At 35.9% G+C, this 20,816-nt stretch overlaps 1 protein-coding gene across 1 annotated transcript; it reads left to right on the forward strand.

The window, feature by feature from the left end:
- Positions 1-100: 100 nt before the first annotated feature.
- LOC582647 (transmembrane 9 superfamily member 1) lies at positions 101-17,577 on the forward strand. Its single transcript, XM_030973678.1, has 14 exons — positions 101-425; positions 2,124-2,213; positions 2,902-2,983; positions 3,452-3,556; positions 4,460-4,578; positions 5,158-5,334; positions 6,117-6,188; positions 7,040-7,187; positions 7,842-7,967; positions 9,727-9,819; positions 12,250-12,360; positions 12,855-13,017; positions 14,099-14,290; positions 15,550-17,577. Exons 1-14 carry the CDS (start codon positions 333-335, stop codon positions 15,749-15,751), a joined length of 1,773 nt encoding a protein of 590 aa, XP_030829538.1. The 5' UTR covers positions 101-332; the 3' UTR covers positions 15,752-17,577.
- Positions 17,578-20,816: the final 3,239 nt, after the last annotated feature.

A 20,816-nucleotide genomic window follows, 5' to 3' on the forward strand; every position in this document is an offset into this window, starting at 1 on the left:
CAGTAGGCCTACAGTGTTTTCACCTGAGCTAGCTAGCTGTCGCAGCATCACAGGCTATATAGCAGCCGTACTGTACATAGGCAAATCTGAGCGAGATGATGGATAAAGTCCAATGCGATATTTATATGCAAGCAAATGGGAATAAGGGATTATCTCTTATATTTTCATGATATCATAGAAATCGAATTTTACATCAAAATAATTTCTGAAAATATCATATTCCTTAAATAATGTCATAAAGTTTGAAATTTTGCTTCTTAGAAGCACAAAAGAACGTTTCAGTCCAGCTTTTAAGGACCCAATATTCTTGATCGAGGTTACATTGTAGCAAAATGGAGACTGTCGTGTTGGCTAAAATTGTCGCTTTGGCGACACTTTTGGGGCTTGTTTCTGGTTCTGGGAACCATTTCAAGGATGGTGACAAGGTAACTTTGATTTCCCCATAAATATATTTATAAACTATCCTCAACCAGTACCTTGATTGGTACCCTTCATGCATGTTTTCGCCATTTCTTCACTCGATTATTTCTGTTTATGTGACTGTTCAATTGATGACATGACAGACTGACTGACTGCGGGTGCAGGGTGCCGCTGAAACTTTGAGTTTGACAGACATGAAACTCGACATTGACAGTGATGACCAGTGTCGGTTAGTCAGATCAGGGTGTGTGATAACTGTGAAAATATTCAATCATTTTATGGCAATGGATTGTTATTTGTTGATGATTGAAATTGAAAGTCAGGGTAGACCTAATTCTCCAGATTCTGCCGCCCGAAGTAGAAAAAGACCAGTGCAAAGTCGGGTCTAGGGTCTAATAATTAATGTGCACAATTTTAATAGTTCCAGGATGGGGCGCTGGTCCGAGAACCGTCCACATAATCGAGGATTACCTCGTAAACGCGAACAACACAAGTCCTACAAAATAAGGATGGAAGTCCACATTTTCGCAGACGTTTTTTTCTTCGGTGCTCTGCGAGTTCCCGATCTGCGCGCTGGCAATGCAAAAAACGGATTCCGAGTAGGTCTAGACCCCTAATAAAATACCCCCACTCACCACCTACTTTTATAGGGGTTCTGTGTTCCCAAGGATTTATTGCTCATAAAGCGTACGTGAGAGTCTCTGTACAGAGTTAATGTGAAATGCATCAAGAAAACCATTGCGGAATCTGTTTTTTCGCATCATCAACGTGCGGATCGGAAATCAGAATCATCAGAGAAAATGCGGACGATCCTTATTGTTTTATTGCGTCTGTTCGCGTTAACGAAGACGATCCTCTTTGGTGCGGACGATCCTTAATATTCTCGGACCTGCGCCTCTACTGATTCCTCACCTACACAGCCACCCTAACCCTAATCCTAGCCCAACGTCCAACAAAGTCAGTACAGTTTGAAGCAGCTTGTTTTGTGCTCCTAAGCTACATTTCTAGATTAAATTAGACTATGAATCATCAAGTAGACTGGTATCATTATTTAAACTTTAAAGATGGAACTTCAAGTTCATTTGTGATTAATATGTTTGCAATATTTTGACATGTTAGAAAACTAATTTCCAACAGCTATTTAACAATTAGAAATGTCGCAGATTTCAATAATCCAGTGTTTTGTCAATTGTAATTCAATAACTTTGTAGCATGAGACTTTGGCAATTCTGAACCACTTGCAAAATTTGTGAAAATTAACATCATTAATCAGGCGATTCTGGCATGCATAGTTACTGGTAACTGATTGGGGAAGTTTTAAAGAGGGAGCAAGTAGCTACAAGTAGTACAGTGTGGCTTTACAATTTAATTTGTGTGATTAATTAATATTATTTTCTAAGGGTCTTAGTTTTTCATGTGAAAATGCTATGTTTTTTCCTGCATTTCCACAATATATGCCCATGGAAACATTCTATGAATGTAAGATCATTTTGTACTGTCATTTTAGATCTAAATATCCCCAAGCACTGCATATAAAAGTCCCACAAAAAATGACTTTGCTTGTAAACAGTAAACAGTGACATTTTTGCATTACAAAATTTTGTGTTGTTGCTATGGAAATTATCTGCACTTAATTGCATGTACTGTAATTCTGTTTCAAATGTGATGTGAGTACTTTTATTTTTGTTATTCTTTTCATACAGGTTCCTTTGTATGTAAACAAGGTGGGACCATATTTCAACCCACATGAAACGTATCACTACTACCAACTGCCAGTGTGCAGACCAGAAAAGGTACGTCTTTATGATACTTTGTAGCTCAAGGATCAATAGATCTTTGATATAACAAAATATACTGTATGTGTAAATTTGTGCAAATCACGATTTACTTTATATACAAAAGAAGATTAATAAAAATAACTTTGATACAGGTATTTTTGAAGTGTTTGTGCAATTTGTTGATTTTGTCAGTTGTAATGTCAAGCATTAAATTGTTTTAAAAAAAGGTTGCTTATTCATATTATATTCTGCAAATATCTAATTGATCAATGCTCTGTAACCCCACTAAATGTCAAACATAAGAGTTACAAATATTGTCTTGTCTTGTCTTGAGAATAAATGAGTATACATGTAAATGAAAAGCAATGCAATCTTGCTCATCAGCATAAGATGTGGACATACTGTAGTTCTAGTAATCAGAGTAGATTTGAATTTTGGGGGAAGTACATTGGGGAACAGGACCTGGTGTCATCATAATTCTTCTTGCATCAATAATTGTGACATTCTAGTGAAATGGGACTTCTCTATTATTTAGAAATTCAAATCAATCAAATAGGATAAATCTCTTATCAATATGCGATAATCTTCATTTCGTTTTGCTAGGTTTATATTGATCCTATCAGATGCCAATGTCATAATTTGAAACATGTTTTTATATTTCATAATAAATGTAACTATGTTGCCTTGATTCTTTATTGCACAGGTTGAAACCAAAAGTCTTACTCTTGGAGAGATTCTAGATGGAGATCGCATGGCAGAATCTATGTATCAGATGAAATTTAAAGGTTTGTACATGTATGCCTTTTTCCAGTCATATGGCTTTACTTATTCAATATATATGCAAGGAATCATCCTCTCTTTTTTTGTCCAGATATTCATGGCGAATCTTAGAAAACTAGATTGTGTGCATAGTATTTCTGATTCTGTCTTGATATTATATCATTTATTAATTCAATACTAAATAATGGCAGATAGAATTGAAGAAAAAAAAGTAGATGCCTGCAGATAATGCATAGGTATGTGTGTACTCTATGGGCTGTGACCGTGTTATGATATACAATTTTTAAATCACCCTTCATGTAGGTATACATCATTTGATGCATTTTAATTTGCCCATGAGCAGAGCCAACAACTGTACATATACTGTACATTGATCACCTTTATAATGAGAGACTTGGTATTTGAGGAATGGATTTACCAAACCACTTGTCATCCAAATGGTGATTTGAACTTGTTTACTTCATATTAAACAGAGAACTCAAACAGTGAAGTACTATGTGACATGAAGCTCTCTGAATCAGACCTGAAGCAGCTCAGAGAGGCCATTGAAGAATTGTATTACTTTGAGTTTGTCGTAGGTGAGTACGACTGGAATCTATGATCCACATGTATCAATCAAGAAATGCTGTTACCACTCCCCAGGGAGTGGAAAATTTGCATACATTGTGTGCGGGTTAGCCTGGATCCGATGACCGGGGTAATAATATATCTGTAGAGCGCTTAGGCACATCGTTGGATCGTTGTTTTGGGCGCTATATGAAAGCGGAATATTGTTATTATTATTATAACATTTTGACATCAACATTAAATCAGTTGCATTGTTTATTAATTTGCTTAGAGAGTTGAGAAAAACAACCCAGAAAGTTTCAAGAGAAAGAATTAATTATTGGAGGAGAGCTTAATGTTTTTTTACAATAAGAAATGTAGGAATTTGTAGGAATACTCACATTGTTCTAAGAATAACCCTACATCACCTTTATCATATGGAGAAAGACATAACCAGAGCACTAATCTGAAATAAAGTAATCCAGCACCGTTGTCACCACATAAATAATATCTATTTCCATTGCTTTGGGCAATATTTTTTCAGCATGTAAAGGTACTTAGAATATCATATAAATAACTATTTGATGAATTTTCTTGCATAAATGTAGAGTGTTAGTGGAACTATAACAGAAGGCAAATTGGGCTTTTTGATCATAGCAAGTGTTACCGGTAATGTGTTGTGTTATTGGAGTTGATATTGAATATATTTACATTATAAAATCCACATCAATGCAAAGACAACTTTATTAAGCGGAATAAAAAGTATTCTTAATTTAGACCTTTGAATTCAACTTGAATGTCATTTGGTGAACTTTCTACTTGTTTGTTTTCAATGTTGTAGATTTAGTGACTTGTTGTTGGAATGATAGTATTTAATTGAATATAATGCATTTGCTTGTTTTACTCTTTACACTCTATGTTATCTTTGCAACCAGATGAAATACCAATCCGAGGCTTTGTGGGTCACTTCCAAGAGAGTGGTTTCATACCCCACACTCACAAGATCTACCTCTGGGTTCACCATCACTTCCACATAGAATACAATGCAGATCAGGTAACATTCTTTCACTACAGGCATGATTTCAGTGTCATCTGTATTAAAGTCTGTACTGATTTTTTTTCTTCAAACATCAACTTCATTCAGCTATCATTAGTAATATTACTAGATAACACTTTGTGATTACTTTGGGGAGGGGACTTTTTTATGCCTCCGCTACAAAGTAGCCGGAGGCATCTTTTCTGGTTTTACGTACGACCATTCGTCCATACGCCCCGTTCTCGTGATTGCGTTATCTCAAGAACCGATTGATTGATTCCCGCAATATATGGGTAATTTATGTAGCTTGTAGAGCCAATGAACTGATTAGATTTTGGGGTCAGGAGGTCAAAGTTTTTTTGCTTTCTTTGCTTTGAGCATTACTTCAGGACTACCCACCTATTTGGTTTATTTATTCTTCACTTTGTCACTGTCCACTCTCCAATGCTACCCCTCTGTTATAGATAATTCACTACTCATGCACTAATTTGATTTCCAGGCACATAAGATGCTATATCAGTCCCCCAAAAATGTTCTCAGAAGCTATTGAAACTAAAATTTCCATTTCTAACTTGCTTTGTACTCATTTTTTTCCAGATCATATTCGTGAATGTAACGACGAGAGACAAGCAGCCCCAGAGTCTTGACGATGTCGAGCCCCCTCTCCAGATTAAGTTCACCTATGCTGTCACATGGCATGAGTCTAAGATGAAGTACAGCGATAGAGGTCTCAAACAGGTCAAGAATGCCAGCTTCTTCCCAAGAACACTTGAGGTGGGTGTCTTGACTCTTTCCTGATACCCGCTTTCTGTCCCATTGTATCTCGGAACAATTTAGTGTATAAGCCGTTATTTTTGTGATGGTTTCATTCTCACATAGTTCGTGAATCGTTGTAGAGTATTAAATTTAAATACTCAAGAAATTGTGCTTGAAAATTTTGTAATATATGTGCAAATATGTATTGTATTTTGTTTGTGTTCAATATATTGAAAACAAATAAGATTGGCCAGGGAATAATGGTTCTGTATTGAATAACTGAAATTCTGGCATTCGGCCTACCACAGTGTGACCGGTAACTAGTATGAACATAGGTTACCATACATTATAAGATGATGAAGCGGATCCTAATCAAATGATTGGCTGAGAGCATACACGTGACCAGACATCTATTTTGCCTAACACATAATTTTACCAATGACCGGTCATTAGTAACTTATGTTATAAAACATCATTCTATAAGACATATACAACATCATTTTATAAGACATATACAACATCATTTTATAAGACATATAAAACATCATCTTATAAAAAAAATAATACACATCATTTTGTTCGGGCATTCGTAAAATTACCTTTGAAACAGTTCAAACACTCTCGGCTATCGCCTCAGGTGTGTTAGACTGTTCCAAAGGTACCTTGTATGGGTAATTCTTACTAATGCCCTCACTGCTGTGTATTATTTGTATATTATTACCTCTCGAAAGTCAGCTTGAACTTATCTGTATTTTCATTTTCTTTGTGGAATGTAATATTTGTGTATGATTCTTTCCCAGGTTCATTGGTTGTCCATCATCAACTCCATGGTCCTGGTATTCCTTCTTCTTGGTTTTGTTGTCATTATACTGGTGAGTATTACAATCTAAATATTTGTAACACCCAGTTTTCAGAAGATTTCAGTCGATAAATTGCAAGGATTGCTTGTAGTTTGTTTGTTTTTTAGGGGGGGGGGTTCATCTTTTTCCTCACTCATATGAAAGTAAGTGTATGCTTGTAAAGAATCAACCAGTGACCAATGGCTAAGTCCTCTCTTTGGTTTGGTTTGATGGTTTGTTTTATCTGACTGCTAAGAAGTCATATGTATGCTTGTAAGTAAGCAACCAGAGGACCGACAGCTTGAGGTCCTCTCAGAGGGACTGGGTAATGAGAATTAATGCCTTATCAAAGGGCACAGGTACATCAACGTGATTTCGAACCTGGGATTTCCCAGTTATGAGACCACTTCTCTACTACTGAACTAACCCCCCCCCCCCCCCCAGGTGCCAACAATTCTAGGCATCTGCAAAGTTTTTGTTCTTCTTGTCGAAGATTGTAACATACAAATCAATAGTAAGAAATTACGCAGATCCCAAGTAAGAATCTAGATTATATTTGTCTCCTCTGCTGTATTATTCCTTGTAACAAAAAAGTTAGGCATAAGGACTATTTGTGAGTTGCCCTTTTCATATTCCCAAATGAAATTCCCTAACTCTAAAATTCCCAAATTCAGTTGTACTGATTTCAGACATTGGTTTCTCAACGATTACAGCTTGCTGATCAGGATGCTCAAAATCAAAGCTTGCTGCCCTTTTCACGTCTCTCAATACAATATAACAGAAATATTGTCACATAAATCTCTTTTCACGTCTCTCAATACAATATAACAGAAATATTGTCACATAAATCTAATGATAACAATGTCTTTCCTCCTTCATTTCAGATGCGTGTGTTGAAGAATGACTTTGCACGATACAACCTGGACGATGATGAAGCTGACGAGTTAGACCAAGAAGAGAATGGCTGGAAGATTGTCCACACAGATGTATTTAGGTTCCCTCCCTACAAGAGTCTGCTATGCTCCATATTGGGTACGTGATGGCTTTTGATTACAATTGAACGCAGGATTCCAGCTGATATGGAAAGTCCATAGCAAGTCATTGAATTTATAGCAAAAAAGCACAAAACATATAATATGACCCAAAAAATTAAAGTTTAAAAAACATATTTTTTACAAATTATGGATACTATATCAATTACTATATTTATACAATGACTGTACATACTTTTGCAAGCTTAATGAAGTATTAAAAATATATTTATTATACAGTGACATTTACTTTAACTGCCTTTATATAAACATGAACTACTGCAAACAAGGATCTTGTGTATTATGTATTTGTGTATTTCGGACGTACCCATTACAAGCTTTGCTTATGGGATTCGCGCCCTTCTTCCTTGTAATACAAGTTCTTTAATTATGTTTATGTTCCTACGTATAAATTGTATTGTTTGAACAGATGTCAAATATGTTGTCAAATTGAATGGAAGAAAATAAATGTTCAATTGAAATTTTGAATTGAATATATGAATTCTGCTTGCTGTTTAGATATGCATAATTTCCATAATATGAAATTATGAAATTGCAACTTTGCACTTCAGCAATTTGAAGATTTTTGTTTGTTATATTCATTTACAGATGTTATTAGTTTACATTCTTTTATACCTTTTCCTGATGATGTTAGGTGTTGGAATGCAGTTCCTGACCCTAGCTACGTGTCTTATACTGATGGCCCTGTGTGGCATGTTCAACGTCCATCGGCATGGATCAATGAACACCGCTTTCATCCTATTATATGCCCTTACCTCATGTAAGTACAGTCTCAATAAACCAGTTCAGAAATAGCTTCAGGACTCATGACCCCAAAATATCCACAGATCTTTTACAAAATGGATACGTCCCACTTGTGCATTTTAGAATTATCACTGCTGAAGTGATGGAGGTGCTTCATGAATACCTTTTGTTTGCCTCTTGAGAAGAATACTTCCACCTGTGTATCAGATAAATGTACTGTTGGTGCATAAATGAATACTCTTTATTATAACTTTCTCGAGCGCGATACCAGTATTCGTCTCAATGGGTTTTACAATTTGGAGACAAATGACCTTTACTCAAGTCATAATGGTTGTTAGTGATGACCATAGATGCTTTCTGATGCTTACCTGATGTAGCAACAACTAATAATTATGGCAATAAAATACAATAACTTGTAACAGATGAATTTAATATTTTGTTTCAAGGATCTTGGATTAGCAGTATAAATAACTTGACCTGTTTATTAATGTATGCATGTTTCCTTAAATCTTGGTGACCATTCCATTTATCTGCTACGCATAATGGTGCCTCTGTGAATAGAATTCACATTGTATACAATAGTTGTTGCTATGTTAGGAAAACTTATGGCAAGCTTTTTATTTTTGAATGTAAAAGAAAAGGATTTATGAAATTGGTTAACCGGCCAAATTAATACATTTGTGTCCTAGTCTGTAAAAATATGGAAGAAATATTCCTTGTATATAAGAGAGTATAAATTGCATAGGCATGTATGTACACATGATAAAAGTCAAATATCATCTGTTGAAAGCCAGAAGGGCGTTAACTCTCTATTAGAGTATATCAGATAAGGCCCTTTTGGCTCCAAACAGACAGTATGTACCCTCATACTTACCCTCATCTTGTACACAAGATCAGTTACATCACACAAACCATGAGATTTGTACAGGTACCCTTCAAAGTATCAGCCACAGATGAGCAAGTCCGTGGTATGTACCACACGTAATGCCAAGTATGGTATTAAATGGTATTATGGTATAGGCCATTTGCTAAATGTAACCAAATTTAGTAGATAAGTAATTTTGATGTGACTCGATAAAAAAAAAAATTCATTCACCTGTTATAAATAATTGTTTCTCAATAGTCAAAATGCAAATTGAATGCATTAGTTGCTAGGTAGGACAAACATTGTGGCTTACCCTACCAAATAACCACAGAATATATGCAATTTGCATTCTGACTATTGAAATACAATCGTTTGTGACAGATGAATGAAACAATTCATATTGATTCACTTATGAAAATGGCCTAACGTGAGCATGAAATATGATAAAAATACCATTTTATTCTATCTTTTGTCTGTTTCAAGTTCTATTAGAGCTATCAGCATGATAAAAATCATCAGATATACTAAAATCTTAGATGCAGTCAGTATGGGACAAAGTAGCTTGGACTTAATCATATATGAAAAATGTGTTACTTTTTTTACATGATTCATTTCCACAGGTTTCAAGTTCTATTAGAGCTATCAGCATGATAAAAATCATCAGATATACTAAAATCTTAGATGCAGTCAGTATGGGACAAAGTAGCTTGGACTTAATCATATATGAAAAATGTGTTACTTTTTTTACATGATTCATTTCCACAGGTTTCAAGTTCTATTAGAGCTATCAGCATGATAAAAATCATCAGATATACTAAAATCTTAGATGCGGTCAGTATGGGACAAAGTAGCTTTGACTTTATCATATATGAAAAATGTATTACTTTTTTTACATGATTCATTTCTACAGGTGTATCCGGCTATACGGCTAGTAATATGTACAAACAAATAGGAGGAGAGAATTGGGTGTGGAACCTTATATTAACTGCTAGTATGTTCTCAGGTAAGTTCGACATTTTGATCTGTATCTTTCATTTTACCCTGACACTGTCATCACCCTCGAGAAAAAACATTATGGTCTAGTGAAACTGACTCAACACTTACTAATTCAAATACAAATGCAGATTTATAAAATCACTTAAATAAGCAAATCGAAGTAGAACCATGCTACATAAAAACAAAACAAAGGCAACTTATATCTATCCAAAAAAAATTGTACATATTGGATTACACTGGAAAAATGGTAATGTTGCTATTTTTACAAACAAACGAAACACAATACAAGCATACTAAATGGAAAGAAAACATCAAAACAAGAGTATATCTATCAAAACCAAAATTGTACATTTTGGATTACACTCAATCTGTACTAGCTTAACTTGGCCTTGATCTATATCCGAGTCCAGGTTGTTCCTCGTGCTGAGGTGTTCTGGCTAAATCCCAATTAAGTCTTACCAATACTATAACTCTGCACATAACACAAATTGCCTTTTCACACTTCTGTAGACAGTATCAGTAAATGTAGTTACAGATAGAGTTTTCATATCTGATTTTACATCACCAATAAAAGCAATTTTGTTTAACCCTATTTAGCCCGGGCTATTTTGAAACTGCATAGCCCGGGGGTGGCTTCTAAGGCCCCCCCCCCCCCCCCCCCCCCATGATCTCGGCCGTGAAACGCCCGATCGCCGCGAATATTTGCATACATGTCAAGTGAAGTGTATAGAATACTATGGTAATTTCAATTTTTTTGAAAAATTCACTCATTTGCATATTTATAGTAATTTATGCAAATAAGGTCATTAAATTCACATTTTTGCCCATAAATCAGACATTATTCATATTTAAGCATTCTTTCTCACTACATATATTTGTTAGACCATTTGGAATAATAATACAACACAAAAATTTGAAAAACCAGGGTTATTCCTTATGTTATCTATTGTTTTGATAATTTCTTATGTATTTCTTTGTTTTTTTAACTTATGTATTTTATTGTTTTTGTTGTTTTATTTCATTTCCAACTATAATTCAACTATTTTGACCCCAAAATAAACACCTAAAATCTAAACAAGACCAAATAACCAATGTTTTACCTCTTTATTTGAAAAATGGGATTTCCATATGTTTTGTACACAAATCACAAAAATGAGCGATTTTCGGGCTGACATGCGAAGACAAAAGGACACGTGCCTTTGTAATGGTAGGTCCGATTTTCGAAAAATTTCTTTCAAAAGTTGCGCAAGACTCGAAAGAAAAAAGTCACAAAATTTCAGTGCAAGATTTTCTTGCGTTAAAAAATTATCGCAAAAAATGTCGAGGGGGGGGGGGGCTTCTCAAGCCCCCCCCCCCCCCCCCTAAATAGGGTTAAGAAAGAAATAAAGGTAGGTCACCACTGAAGGTGAAAGTTTGATTGACAGGTTGTATATTACACACAGGAAATGCCTCTGTGTTATTTACACAAGCAGCTTGAAATGTACACAAACAGGTGTAACACAATGGCTCAACAATTTTGTAGATTACAGTGCAGGGGAAATCTACTAGAAATCAACAAGGGAGTAATTTTGTGGCTAAAATTTGTAAACAAGGAGGAATGTGTAATTTACAATGTATCAGTGTAAGCTTGTTGCAGATAACCCTGTCACAGTTTTTGCTTAAATCTAAACTTTTTTAAACACTTTCTCTTCCCAAAATATCTCCGCCTCTGAATTTGTTACCAGAGACATTATACATGCAGTTTTATAGGGTAAAGGTTTGATCATTTATCCATCCATCCAACTACCGTGATATCTGAAGAACTATTCAAGATTTTTATTTCAAAGAGACAGTGGAGAAATGGTTGAGGTATATGTGAGCTGTCTCATTCTGTTTATTCCTATGTGGAAGAATATCCAAGTGGCAACCAGCTTGAAAAGTATTGCCATAGAATTACTCTCTTCTTTCAGATACGACTTGATATTTGTCAATCCTGCTTACTCTGACTCATTGGGTCATCTCGTTCGGTCGGGTGGTCGCGTTACACGAAAACAAAAACGGAAGATCATTTGAAGATGCACGTTAAGGCTGTGACTTTGGTAGATTTTCCATAAGTTTTTCACAGAGTGTCTGGTAAATTGGACCAGACAATTTGAGATGAGAGGGGTTTATTTCACAAAAAATTACCCCCATCATTCCCTGAATAGTAATAATAATAATTATACTTTATATAGCGCTTAATACATCTATGATGTATCTAAGCGCTTTACAGATATTGTATTCTATACTTGCCTGCACACACACAAAAGGTCAGGTAACGGGACCACCCGACCCAACATGATGACTCGATGAGTTTGGTCGAAATATCACTCATGACATTGTACATCTAAAGATGTATGTTGCTACCAGTTAACCAGTTTATTACCTTAACATTTGTATATTGTGTTTGATTTTACAGTCCCATCTTTCATCATCTGGAGTATAGTGAACTCTGTAGCATTGTATTGGGACTCAACAATGGCCCTACCCTTCACCACAGTTCTATTACTACTCATGATATGGATCTGTGGTAAGTATTGATCTATATAATATCTACTTATCTATCTATCCAGGTTCAACCCATTTTGTGTCATCGATCTGAGGGACAGTCACTTTAAAACATACTGTAAAATAAGAAATATGAGAATAATGTCCAGTCTTGTAGAATGTTACCTTTAAATTAGATGAAAAGGAATTTAAAGTCTGTTGCCATTCCAACAGTCCGACTCACATGAGCTTATGCAAGGTGACAAAAGGAGGATTATTGGCATGTTAAGAGTATCAACAGCTTTGATATTTTAGTGCATTCTCTTAAAGCCCCACTCTACTACTTGTAGCTATTTGCTCTCTCTATATAGAAAACTTCCCTAATCGGTGCCTGTTGATCCCCCATGATCCTCTATTTCTTATGTTATTTGAGAGCTGAGTTGATGAGATAGCCACCTGTCAGTGACCTCGCTGTGTGGTCTACTCCCTTGCCAAACTAGTACAGATAAACTTTAATTCACTTGTCTATATCTGCAGTCGGTTTCCCACTGACCGTCATGGGAGGCATCATGGGCAAGAACATGGCCGACGGGTTCGACGCACCTTGCAGGACGAAAAACATCGCAAGGGAAATCCCCTCTGTGCCCTGGTTTCGCTCCTGGATCATGCATTGCATCGTGGGTGGATTCCTGCCTTTCAGGTAAATGAAAGCACTTTCTTCTGTTTTCTATTGGCTCCGAAAGTAAACTTAATATTTCCATACTTATATTCAAAGGAACCAGGGGGTGTTTTCCAAAGATCCTAAGTCAAACTGAACTCTGGGTTGGGTTTAAACATTATGGAGAGCCATTTGTAGCCTTAGAATAAATATATTCAAAAGAAAAATTAAAGTATTTTAGACTTTTTTTTATAATTTCACTTCAAGAATATAAAATATCCTTCATAATACCAAATATCAATGATTTGAATCAACATTTTATGCCTTTTAAAATAACTTTTACAAAATATTTTCAAAGGTGCTAACGGCTTTCCATAATTGTTAAGTCCAACTTAGAGATAAATTAAACTTAGGATCTTTGTGAAACACCCCCCAGTTCTGACATTTTTCAAAATTAAATTATTTGATGCTTTTCAACTGCAGTCAGTCTAGCATTCTCGCCAATGCATAGCATGCTTGATGCCAATATTGAGCACAGGGGATTCCAGAAAAATAATACCAAGAGTAAAAGTCCTTCCCAACAGGGATGACTAGGTTAATAATTCTGGTAATGATACCTTCAAACCTACCATATTGCTTTGATCTTCCCAAATAACCTTGGGGTAGCTGCAAGACTATATTTTACTCAATTTTGAGCAAAAGTATACACTATCCTGCAGAGAAGCATGATTGTAGCAGTTAAGTCAATAGAGCATAAGTGAAATATAAGTGTGTTGAAGTTTATTAACTTTACTCATTTTCTCATTTCTTTACATTACTATGCATACATGTTGCTGTTACTTATATTTTAAGAAGCTGGGGTAAAAAATATGATTGTAGGGCCCTCAGAGAGAACAGTATTAATACTGATGAGGCTACCCTGGGTAAACAAGACATAAAGCTATTATTATTATTGTTTGAAATAGACCCAAAATAGCTCTGAAATATAAATTGAGTATGACATCTTCTAAATACCAATTGAGTTAAATTTGACTTAAGAAAGAAAATTTTTCATCACATTTGTCGTTAACGATTTTCCTTATTGTGATTATCCATTGTGTATTTCTCATCATTATTTGTACAGTGCCATCTCAGTGGAGCTGTACTACATCTTTGCAACTCTGTGGGGTCGTGAGCAGTACACCCTCTACGGCATTCTGTTTGTAGTCTATGCTATCCTGCTGAGCGTGACAGCCTGTATCTCTGTAGCCCTCACCTATTTCCAACTGTCCAATGAAGACTACAGGTGGTGGTGGAGGTCCATCTTCAGTGCAGGGTTAGTATACCACTGCCCCATACATACACAGGGGATTGATTATCTTAGTCCTCTGACTTAAAGGCCCACTGCACTACTTGTAGCTACTTGCGCCCTCTATATAACAAACAATGCCTAATCGGTGACCATTGGTCCCCCATGATCCTCTTTTACTTATGTTAACTGAGAGCTGAGTTGATGAGATAACCACCTGTCCAGTGACCTTGCGGGGCAGTCTAATCCCTCCTGTAAACTACGGCAGATAAGCTTTAAAGGAAGGCCAAGTTGTCAACCTGTACATTACCGTTTTTGCCGGCGATAAGGCCGCAGTGCCGCATAGGCCGCACCCCCAACTTTGACATTTCGTAGAGGGAAACAATAAAAAAATAAAAGATAAAAACGGACCAAACAAAATAATTGTAATTTTCTCGTAGAACACTCTTTATTTTTACAAACTGATACCAAATTCATCAATATTCTTATAAATTTACAAGAAGATTACCTAAAAAATGATCGTAATTAAGCAGATCTTCACCGATTTTTAAGCTAGTACTGTATCGCAAGCAGATTTGGTATCCTACAATACCCCTACCACGATGTGCGGTGTAATCTACAAAAACCAATGAATTCATTTTCAGTCACAATGTACCGCTTTTTCAGCATACCAGCTTTCTTAACATATTGCCATGTAAACTTTCAGATCAGGCTCTATGTCTTTATCATAGTCTGGATTTGTTTGAAGGCATTTTAGAACAGAGAACTAGATGAATCATGCAACCAATAGTACTAAAAAAAATATGGTTTATTGCTGTTTGGTTTACAACGAGTTAGTCTACTATTTGTACCTAATTGGTCTATTCCCATATGTTCTGCACCCAGCCCTACTATCCACATGGTCTGATAATCATTTCGTCTACTTACCATTTGGGCTATAAATAGTCATTTAGTGTAATTTCCATTTGGTCTAATCTCCAATAAATCCACCACCTATTTGGTCTAATATCCATAAGGTCTAATAATCATTAAATCATAAATTATATTAATCATCAAATGATTATTAGACCTTATGGATTGTAAACGAAATGGGCATAAGACAAACTGGGAATTAGACCAACTGGTTATTAGACTAAATGAACAATAGACCAAATGGGTAGTAGACTAATTGGAGATTAGACCAAATGTAAACAGACTAATTGGGTAATTGAAGAGCTGTTTGCAGACAAAACAGCGATTCATCAAAAATCTAACCTCCCTCTTTTCCTTGTGTCATCCTCCCACAGGTCTACTGGTGGCTTTGTATTCTTGTATGCCATCTTCTACTACAACAAGCGCTCCAGCATGTCCGGGGGGTTGCAGACCATCGAGTTCTTCGGTTACACGCTTCTCTTCTGCTACATCTTCTTCCTGATGCTCGGCACCGTGTCGTTCTTCGGATCGCTACGCTTCATCCGTTACATCTACATCAACCTCAAGATGGACTGAGAGGACGATATTTGATTGCGGTCCATAACTAGTAGAGTAGAGATAGTTACGCCACCGGAAGTCGTGCTTACTCGTAGATCAAATCCTGGAGAACTAAAGTTGTTCCCTCCCATGAGAATTGTTTGTGGGGGGGAGCTATTTGGAACTCCATGAATTGACCTTTGAAGCATGTCATCATGCGTGTGTCAAAACTCTCTCTCTCTCAAGATGCTATGGTAGGGCCAAATCATTGCATAAAGACCTTGAACCCATCTTAGTGATTAGGCTTTGGAGTTGATCAGGGACCCGTTTCACAAAGCATTTTTCAATGACAATTGACAAAAATCAGTGACTAATCTGCTGATAACCAATCAGGAGCTAGAATTTCAGTAGCTTCTAACAAAATCTGTCATTTGTCACTGATGACAAGTTTTGTGAAACGCCCCCCAGGACAAGCATTACTGCTAATATTATTGGAATGGTTTGCTTCATAAAGCTTGGGGACTGCCTAGGGGGTGTAGCAGGTTTGGTTGTTGTGTCGCACAGTTTTAACAGACATCATTATTGATTGAAAATTGTGACTATAAAATGCTATTTGGGTATAATCGCTTTAGAGAGAGAGATAGAGAGAAAGTTTTTAGTTGTAATGTATCGTGGCTATTGCCTTAAGAAGAGAATTGGTGGTGGGTTTCTCTCAGTCTGTCTCTCAACCATGCTCCCGTCCCCTCTCTCTCTCTCTCTCTCTCTCTCTCTCTCTCTCTCTCTCTCTCTCTCTCTCTCTCCCTCCCTCCCCCCCCCCCCCCCCCCTCTCTCTCTCTATCTTTCCTTTCTCGCATGGAATGATAGTATAATTACAGAAAAAAATCCAGTGCACTTGTCATTGCCTTTGAGTTCCTTTGTGATGTTTAAGGCAAATATAATTCTACACACACATCCTTCCATAAAAGAATAATAATGAAATAAATTAACCTATTGCCTGCTGGACCTGAATGGCTCCTGTATTAAGTCTATTGGAATGAGAGGAATCCAGTAGTCAACCGGTTAATACTCCAATAATTATTCCAACAGAGGTTGGTCAAAATCATGGACGTAATTACTATCATTTTCTTGCATGATCATGTGTATTAAAACTCTCCTCTAGTTCTCTTCTTTTTAAATTCCTCTTCTTACTCTTTCATTTTTCTTCTCACTTTACCTCCTTTTCAACTCTTTCCAGATATATACTGGGGAAGAAAATGTAATATTTCGGATACAAGGCTGAGACATCAAACGTTTTGCGATACTTTGTCATATGTGTTTTTTTATAATTCAGTAAATTCTCTATATTAATTCACTATAAGTAACATGTTATTATTGATGTACAAACACTGAATTTTATTTATGTTTGAACTATTGATTGAAACATTCATTTTTTTTTTTTACTTGAAGTAAATCACTGTGGTTAAAATCAGAAATGAGGAGATATGATTTTAATGTGCTTGTTTACTTTATTATACTTACTATTTTGTGTAATCTTTACATTATCACTCCTGTTCATATTATCACTAATTCACTACTTGTTTTAAAGAAGTTCAACAATTTTTTTTTTTTTTTTTTTTTTTTTTTTTTTTTTTTTTTTTTTAATGTTGTTGATGAGATGGGATTTGGATGTATTTACTATGTTCAGCAAACCTTTGAAGCTTGTCCAGTATGCTTTAGTGTGCAATCAGAAAGTGTGAGCTGCAGATATTATTTTATTTTTATTTTTAATGGCAAATCCTAGGTATTTAGTTACTACATAGACAACAACAAACAAATGCAAGTTTTGATTTTCAGCAAAAAGGGCAGCACTTAGCCATCTAGTCTAAGCAGAAAGAAAAAAACAATGGCAATATTTACTGCATCAATTATCTTCTCTTTTTTTTTTTTTTTATGGTTTAGCTGGTCACCAAAAAATAGAAATAGATATGAAAATGGGGGCTTTCCAAGACTATATACCAGTATTATATGAGATTCTAATTTTCGTCCTTTAAATCTTATAATTTAGAATTAGAATTTAGAATTAGATGTCCTAGTGCGAACAACGATTGTGTGGTAGTATAGTATGTGTTTTCGTTTTTGTCATTTAAGTAATTTTGTTTGTATCATATTATAGGTCAACTGTTGTGATATTTTGCAATATATTGATTATGCTAACATTTGACTGTTCTGAATAATATGTAGATTGATATTTATATAGCCTTTGGTAAGTGCTTCTGACAAAATCATAGGGAATGTAGGATTTTAAATCGTAATTATATGTGAAAAGTGAACAATGAAAACCTGAAGCCATCATGTGCATGAAATGTTTGTGAATTTTGTTCGTAGTACGGATTTGCAAAACGTTCATGGTGCATTATAACTGAATTGCAACATCCCACTGAATTTTTGCATCTTGCAAGTTTCTTGCTGTGTAAAAAGCTCTCATTCACAAATTATCAAAGTTTCATGCTTCCAATGCTTCTGGTTTTACTGCACATGAAAGATTATGAATGTAAATAATATATGTTACACATTTATGTACAGTTGCTTTCATATTGTACAGTTCTGTGAAATGAAAACCTTACCCTTTATAGACTAAAGTAAAAATCTGTGTTTTACACAATCGCAACTATTTTCTAAAAAAATCATCTCAAGGGCTAATTTCAATCCCCTATTGTATATCCCATTTGACTCTTGTTTGGATTACATAATGCATCATTGTCATGTTTGTAACATTTCAAAAGGTGACACACAAGGCTTTTGAAATTGCCTTGAGTTGATTTTTATAACTTTATGTAGTTGCGATTGTGTTGTTTATAATAATATCTATGAGAAACCATTGACCTTCATTTTAGGCGATTTGATGACCAGAACAATTATTAGGAGACATCCATATTGGTTATTTATTAGTTTTGGTTATTGGAATGCTTCAGTGGGGTTATTTTTATATATGATTTTTTAAAGTAATATACTCAAGTTTGGCTTTTTCAACCGATAGTGCTATTAGTTTCTTCTGTCATTCTTGGCTGTATATAAGTGTACATTTCATTTATTGAAGCATAATAAAATGAAATGTGATACATTTCTTTCCAAAGTGATTATTCATTTTTGTTTCTGTGTGTCTTTTCTCATTACATGTACTTCTAACACACGGCTCAAAATGAAACCATCGGCAAGTTATGCCGTTGGATGGTACTTTACACAATCTTTTTAGTTTTTCCCTCAAAATATAATGACAAGAAGAATGATGATAATGATAATAATATTAATAATAATTATGATAAATGAGGAGGAGGATGATATTGATAATTAAAACAACAACGCCATGGCGCTTGAACAATACCGGTCATAGCCGAGTGGGATGGAATGTGGCAAACGTGGATGAATTTCTTGCCAAATGACATATATATAGAGAGAGAGAGAGAGAGAGAGAGAGAGAGAGAGAGATTACCGGGCTTTGATTCGAAGCCTCATACAGGCCTTAATATTGAAAGTCATCTGAATAAAAAATACAAATAGCGACCACCTGTCTTTAAAGAACACATTTTTTTTCTCGTGAATATGGTTTCTCATTGAAGCCTAATCAAAAGGACGATCTGCATAAAGACCATTTGCCTTTGAAGACCACTTTTTTCTTGTTTCCCTTAAGCGGTCTTTATATACAGTTTTCACTGTACTATATGACGACACCTCCGCATCATTAAACAAAACGATACATGGTAGGCTTTTTTCCTCCATAGTGTTTCTGTCACCTATGATATTAATATGGACATAACTACATGATTCCTTGGATCTTCCTAGGGAAAACCCTCAAAATGTTGTTCTCCCTCAGAACAACAAGGCTTATTATCGTTAGAAAACCCAGTTTTTCTCCAGAGATCAACATTATTTGAAAGAATTGAAGAACAAACCTGAAATGTCAACAGCTTGGGTTACTTCTAAATGTTGTTCCCGAATAATCTTAAGATTTTGAAATCCCTACTGTCAGATGCGAAGCACTTTTCTTTCGTCCTTTCTGCAGCCCAACGATGAGAATGTATGAACCCATGATATAGCCAGTGGCGGATCCGTGAGGGGGCCAGGGGGGGGGCCTCCCCTCGGAAAGAAAAACAGGTAAAAATACGTTAATGTTACCTTTATTTGTTAAAAAAAAGTAGACGGGCCCTCTTCCCTGGTGCTCAAGTGGGGGAGGGGGCTGTCTGTTTCGCCGCTAAATATTTTCTCAGGAATTGGGCCCCCTCTTTGCGGGCCCCCTCCACTGCCGCCGGCTGGATCCGCCCCTGGATATATAGCTACATAATACATGTATTTGTAGGAGTATACTGTAATCTCTTTGTCTATCATATATTACATATATTCCAATCCAAAAAAGGCCTCCAGTTAACATGTGTAGGTAGTGGTAAGAAAAATAGGAAACAAAGATTTGGCCAAAGAATGGTTCAAAATTTTAAGGGGTAACCGACGTTGGAGCACTGTTCTTACTAAGTGATGTTAGAAAGCAACACGAGACTCTCGTGTGAGAGGGTCGTACTAGTTTTCGTTTCTTTTCTCTTCTGTGCCTTCACCCCCCCCCCCCCCCCCTCCCCCACTCCCCCTTCATCTCGCATTTTCGTCATGCGCCCCCGGTTCCCCTAGGTTTCGCAACTGACGATTACATGTAATTTCAAATAAATCGTCAACCGTCACTTTGTTTTTTATGCGGTCTATCATTTTTTAATGTTATATCTGACAAAGTACATTAATAATGCCAATAGTGCCCCCACAGTGCCCCCCCCCCCATGTACACAAATTGTCCGCTCCCTCGCTTAATTGTACGCAAAGTTTAGATTGTTTGAAACTTGTATTCAGACAAGAGAGCTCAGTCTTTTCCCTGGCTAAAACTTTTGTTCACTTTTTTAAGAAACCAAAAGGAAGAAGAAAAAACAAAAAAGACGAAACTGTAACATGCTGGATTTTCTGTATGTTTCCCTTATTAGTTGTATAAGCTTCATGAAAAAATCGAGAAAAACGAAGATAATTCACATTTTATTCTCGCACGCGACTCAACCCGTAGGTCAAGGCAAAGTGAGGAAGGTAGTTCACCGAT

The sequence above is a fragment of the Strongylocentrotus purpuratus genome, unplaced genomic scaffold (genome assembly GCF_000002235.5).
Source record: "Strongylocentrotus purpuratus isolate Spur 01 unplaced genomic scaffold, Spur_5.0 spur5_scaffold_7, whole genome shotgun sequence".
NCBI classification, from domain to species: Eukaryota; Metazoa; Echinodermata; class Echinoidea; order Camarodonta; family Strongylocentrotidae; genus Strongylocentrotus; species Strongylocentrotus purpuratus.

Excerpts from the sequence above, each read along its gene's own strand:
- LOC582647 (XM_030973678.1), top strand. The coding sequence starts at position 333 with ATGGAGACTGTCGTGTTGGCTAAAATTGTCGCTTTGGCGACACTTTTG. Across the intron at positions 426-2,123 it reads ATTTCAAGGATGGTGACAAG|GTTCCTTTGTATGTAAACAA; the intron begins GTAACTTTGATT and ends CTTTTCATACAG. Across the intron at positions 6,189-7,039 it reads GTTTTGTTGTCATTATACTG|ATGCGTGTGTTGAAGAATGA; the intron begins GTGAGTATTACA and ends CCTTCATTTCAG.